This window comes from Pygoscelis adeliae, unplaced genomic scaffold, assembly GCF_000699105.1.
Source record: "Pygoscelis adeliae isolate BGI_AS28 unplaced genomic scaffold, ASM69910v1 Scaffold242, whole genome shotgun sequence".
Taxonomy (NCBI): Eukaryota; Metazoa; Chordata; class Aves; order Sphenisciformes; family Spheniscidae; genus Pygoscelis; species Pygoscelis adeliae.
Genome location: NW_008824369.1, coordinates 4,368,594 through 4,374,427, shown reverse-complemented (window position 1 = coordinate 4,374,427; position 5,834 = coordinate 4,368,594). Strand labels below are relative to the sequence as shown.

Genomic DNA, 5,834 nt, shown 5'->3' with positions numbered 1-5,834 from the left:
CTATGTTTTCAGGGACAAATCCACCCTGGGGTAACCGTGCCGATGCCAAGGAGCCCAACTGAGCTTGGCTGCTGGTGTTTTGGGTTGCACAAGGGCAACGGCCCTCCCTCGCTGCTGTCCCTTTCCACCTTGGAGGTGACAGTGGCTCCTCTGTGGCCACCAGCCGGTTCCTGCTTGCTCTTCTCTGCTGCACATCTGGCCTCCAAACCACTGATCTTTCCCTTTTTCCTCTTCCCTACCCAGCTGCACCCCATGACAACCTCACGCACGATGTTTTACGGGTCCTCCTCCACCATGGCTCCACCATCCAAGAACCGGCTGAAGCGCCAGAGCTGGATTTTCTCCCAGGTCTTGTACCGGACGCTGAGCTACAAGGACCGGAGCTCAGCCTCTGCTTCCCTGGCAGCCGGTGAAGATGACCCAGCCGAGCTCTCCACCCAGCTCTCAGCCCCCGGCGTCCTGAAGATCTTTGGGGGCAATATCTGCGCGGGCACCAACTACAAGAGCGTGCTGGCGACGGGCAGCTCGGGTGCGCGGGAGCTGGTGAAGGAAGCCCTGGAGCGCTACGGGCTGAGCCAGCTCAGTGCCGGGCAGTATGCCCTGTGCGATGTCATCGGGAGGTTCGAGGGCCCTGAGAAACGGTGGCAGACGGAGGGGCTGAGGGTCCTGGGTGACCACGAGAAGCCGCTGCTCATCCAGGACCTCTGGAAGCCCAGGGAGGGCTTCTCGCGGCGGCTGGAGCTGCGCAAGAGGGCGGAGCTGGAGGAGCTGGCAGCCAGGGACGTGGACACCACCACCGCAGGTCAGAGCCAGGCGCGAGGCAGGGAGAGGGTCCGGGGAGCTGCGGTCCCCCCGAGCTGCACCCCACACCAGTAGCTTTTGCCCGTGTTTTGGGCACGGGGTGGTGGTGCAAGTGCTGGGTGGGAGGAGAGCTGTGTTGTAGCTGCAAAGCTCTTGGGTAGAGTTGGTACTCAGTGCTCTCTGCATAAATTTGGTATCTGTCACCTCAAATATTTACCCCAGCCAGTCTAGGGGTCCATAGCAAATCCCCATGTGCAGCTGGGCAGCAGCAGGCAAGACCATCAGCATTGCCCACTCTTCCCATCACTGTGAACCAGCGTCACGGCATCCCACGCCTCGGTGCAGCTTTGTGCCCAGCAGAGCACTGTCCCACTCCCCTGCACCCCCTGCCCCATCTCCCCTCGGGTATCCGCCAGGCCAAGGCACCCCAGGCAAATCTGTAGGAGCAATTAAACAAAATGAAAAGCTAATGAAAAGAGAGCAATGTAGGGCAGGAGAGTCCCCCCCGGAGGTGCCTGATCTAGTCCAGGGCTGGCAGGAGGAGATAAGTGCATCATTAGGAACCAGCAGGTTAATAAGTGACCCCAGCCCAGAGTAATGAAGTTTCCCTCCTTCCACCCTCAGCTAAAAGCCCTGCGAGGATGAGGGCAGAAAGGTTTAAAATCAGGTTTTTAATTGCATGATGCCCTTGATGGGTCTGACCTGCTGATGGAGGGGTCTGGATCAGGCTCAGGAGGTGTCAGCCAGGGGGTTTTGCTGGGATGGGCACCGAGTGGTTCCTCAAGCCTGCAGAAAAAAGTTGTGATTGTCAAAAATAACCTAACAATGATGCAGGATTACCCCAGGCACTCGGCAAATGAGAGCCAAGGTTCCCCCACCTGCAGTGGAATAAATGGCCCAACCTGTCCCACGCCAGCGGGTCAGGGCTCCTTTCCCATCTGCTTTAATGAGGGCTGGAAGGAGCCCAGGCACACGGCGCAAAGGAAACCAGCCGTGGGTGTTTCGGGGGAGAGCAGATGCTGCTGGGGTCCCACCAGCTGCAATTTGCAATTGCGATTTTGCCTGGGTGCCCCAAAATCTGAGCATAGAGTTTGCAGCTTTGGGGCTTGCTTGCGTTCTGGGCAGGTCCCCATCAGCGTGGGGAGGCGAGGATGGGCTCACCTCCTGCCTTGAAATGGGAAGGGTGGAGGAGCAGTGGAAAACAGCCCCCAGCCCTCGTATTAACGCCGTGCAGCGTGGTCCATTGGCACCCGATGGTGAGACAGGGCTCCCTCCATCCCTTGCCGTGTCCAGTCCTTGTGTCTGCTCAGGGAGGGGACACTACAGAATTGGTCCCAGCTCACTGCACGTGTGATGCAAATGGAGAGAAAGGGGCTCGAGCCAGGGAGGGAGTTGCAAAGGTAGATGATCTGCTCTTCTCTTCGGCTTTTTCTCCAGCTGGGATCAGAGAGCTGTTAAGCACGTTGGGAGAGCGGTGACTAAAAACAGCTGCTTTTGAACAGAGGAAAGGACAAGAGCAAGTGCAACAGTTATAGCGCACGGTGGGGAGGGCCACGTGGCAGCTTTCTGCCTGAGCCCAAGGTCACATCAACTCTTGGCCTCAAATACCCCCCCTCAGATGCAGGAAGCAGCGTTCCCACCCATGACCTGGATTCTGGGTGGGCTGGCAGCCGTGGGGAGGGTAAGACTCCCATGCTGGCCAGGGGAGAGGCGGGCTCCTGGCTGCCCGGCGTGGGAGCGGGCAGCACCGAGCTGGCCTGGGCTCAGCACCCTTTGGTGATTTCCGATGGAGGAGCAGTTCCTGGCCGGATCGCGTGCCCTAGATCTGGAAATAAGCCCATTATGATTTTGATGTAGATATCACTTCATTTGTTTCAGCACTCCTGGGTGGGGTGGTGGAAAGTCTCATTTTTTAACCTTCGGGCATTTTCCATAGCTGACCAAGTTCTTCCGAGACAGAAAACCTACACCCACATTTGTTTAGGCTGTCTGCTCTGCAGACTACACAGCCCTTATTTGTCGTACCCATTAAAATCTCACTCCTGCAGCCCTTTTTTTCGGTGGCACGAGGGGCTCTGTCACCAGCCTCACCCTGTGCTGGTGGCACTGCCCAGAGGGATGCTGCAGGGCTGGGACCACGCTTTCCTACCCCGTCTGCAAGCTGCTGGGAATGGATGGGAGTGACGCAGCATATCTGGGGGAAGGCATCTGCTTCCCCCTCATCCAGCACCCCAAAAAGGCACAAAACTCCTGGTGCGATGGGGACTGACTGTGAGTGCCCTCCACCAGGGTCACCCTCGTCACCAGGCTTGAGCTGGCAGAGGTCTCCTTGCTGAGCATCAGCTGCCTGCCCAGGGTGGTGGGGCATTGGTGTGGAAAATGCAGCATCTGTGCAAAAGTAAAGGGACTTTGGGCTTGTGGCTCCCTGGGAAAAAAAAGCACAAGGATGCCGCAAAGCAGGATCCCCAGGGAAATACCTGCAGGGCCATTCCCCACGCAGGGCATCACTGGGGTGGCAGGGCTGGGACCACTGGTGTCACGCAAGCTGGTGCATCGCTGCCCACCCTGCTGCTGAGCTGGTGGCTTGGGGAGAGGCTCCACACCCATCCATGACCTGTTAGCAAATAGCTTAAGAGTTTTATCTGCTCAGTTACCCATTATCCTAATTAGTTTATTAGCTGCTTCCCACTGGAGAGGAAAGCACTCACTCCTCATGCCACTAATTAGCAGCACATGTAAGAGCATCTCTGCAGTAACGGAGGCTGACGCCCTCTCTCACTGCTACCCCCGGCCCTGCTCCTTTTGGGGAGCGACGAGGCAGCGGTTAGGGAGCATCCGGGGAAAACACCCGCAAACTGGAGGGTGCTGGGAGGGAGATGCAGCACTCGGCATCTTTATGGCATTCATCTTCCAGACCAGCCCCATTTTGCACTGTGTCCAAAGCTTGCTGGGACTCTCCTGGGAGCCTGGAGGCTGAATCACCTGCACATCTCGAGAAACTTAGGAGTTAAGGCTATTATATTAAAAGTTGCTCTGCCAGGTACCTCTGAGGATCTGGCTTTGATATAACTTAGCACGACTGCATCCAGGGAGAACTCCCTGCAGGGTCTGCGTAGCAATTACATTAGGAAGGACTAGCCCGGCATTAGCCCCTCCTGGATAAATTCAAAGCATTTCTTCTTTCCTGGGGCCTGTGGAGTTATTTATTGCTTGATTTATTTCTCAGCCTCTTTCCTAGGCTGAAAAGGAGGCAGATCCCAGCCAAGATCCCAGGCACCACAACTGGCAGGATTCCCCCCGGGATGCAGAATGGGTTTAGAGGCAGCAGCTCGGCAGGGGCTGGCCGGGGGGGGTGCGCGGTGCCCCTGCCCGGGGTGCCCAGCTCTCCCTAAGGGACAGGGTCAGATCCTGCCCCGTTCCCATCCGCATCGCCCTGTGGTTTCAGCAGCTGCCAGCTCTGCCCCGGCCACGCTGTGTTGGGGATGCTCACGCAGCGTTTCGGGTGGGATAACCTGCACACGCTCAGGAGGAGAAAACAGTACCAGAGGACTGAAAAAAAAAAAAATATCCATTTTATGGAGGGACTTTGTTATGCTCAGGAAAAGAGCTGTGTTTATCTTTCCAGCGCAGCTCTGGGGTTAGCGGGGAGCCTGTGACGGGGGCTCTATCAGCACTAAAAAAGCAGCTTTTTCCTACACAAAATAAATACAGAAGCTTCCTTTCCCCTAGCTAATGGACTGGTAATGGCGTGTCTCTCCGGGTGGTGGGACCCCAGTCCCGGCAGCCCCTGCTCCCTCCCGGTGCAATGAGCCACAGCAATAGCAGTTCCCCAGGATCCGGCCCCTCTCCTCCTCTGCCCCCACATGCCAGGCTGGGACCTGCATCACCCCAGAGGTCCTTCATCCCTTTGGCCCATTTCCATGCTGTGGGTTGGGGATGGGGCTCCCGGGGGGAGCCAAGGCCTCCTGCAGACATATTTGGGGTGGCCTTTGGCATCCCCAGCGGCATGGCTTGGGCTGTGCTTGGGCTTGTTGCACCTCCTGGATTTTACATCTGCGGGGCGCAGGCGTCCCATGCCGTGCCGCTGGCTGTGATGGGGACGTGAGCGGGGCCGATTGCCTTTTTAAGAAGGACGCGGGGCACTGGACTGCTCAGGGCGGCTTGGCCATGCCTTGCCCTAATCCCAAGGCATGTAAACAGCAGGGGCTATTTTCTCCCTCTCCCACCCCCCTCCCCATTCCCCTTTCTTTCATTTTCCCAGCAAAGGAGCACTCATTTAAAACAAACAAACATTCCTCACCAAATAAGGCAGATGACATTTTTTTTGGGTCTGAGCTTGTGAGTGTCCCTTTAAGCAGCCCTGGGCACCAGCTCTCCATTCCGCTGTCCCCAAATCCTGCTGGCTGTCCCGACATCCCGCTGGCCGAAGCCTGCTCGCTGGTCGGCCGAGCCGTGAGCGGGGCTCTGGCTCTGTGCTGCACCAATGCTGCTGCAGTGCTGCTCCCACAAGCAAATCCTTTAGGTTTTTTTTTTTCCCCCCCTCTCTTCGTCCTCCCTGAATGCCAGCGACCTGCTCCCAGGAGGCTGCCCACCCAAGGTACGAGCATCGCCCGTCGGACCCGCAACTTCTTATTTCTCCTGCAGAGCTTGAGCCACGCTTGCAGCACGGAGGGGCCTGCGGGGACCCTCCCAGGGCTGGGGACACCACATGGGGGGCTGCTTTTGCAGCTCAGCCAGGCCTATTCATTCGCTCCAGCTCCCCATTCGTCTTGCGGACAGCTCTGCCCGAATTGATGCTTGGGAGAAGTTAATTACAGCTTGCTCCTGCGGCAGGCAGGCAGGCGGGCGGGCAGGCGGGCAGGCAGGCTCCACTGCAGCTCGCAGCTCCCATGCCTGGCTGATGCTCAGGGGGACCGGGGGGGCTCCCGGCAGCTCCTGCTTGCTGCTGGCCACCGAGTGCGGAAGGCCCGAAAGCAGCATCCAGGCTCTTTTTTTGCAGAGACTGAGCTAAATTTCTTTTTAGCACAGATTTT

At 57.7% G+C, this 5,834-nt stretch overlaps 1 protein-coding gene across 1 annotated transcript in view; it reads left to right on the top strand.

Moving 5' to 3' along the window:
- Positions 1 to 270: 270 nt before the first annotated feature.
- Positions 271 to 5,834, top strand: part of RADIL (Ras association and DIL domains) — a 16,806-nt gene continuing 11,242 nt past the window's right edge. Inside the window, exon 1 of the mRNA XM_009320078.1 lies at positions 271 to 831. Coding sequence (XP_009318353.1) covers positions 271 to 831 — 561 coding nt within the window. The remainder of the gene's footprint in view (positions 832 to 5,834) is intronic.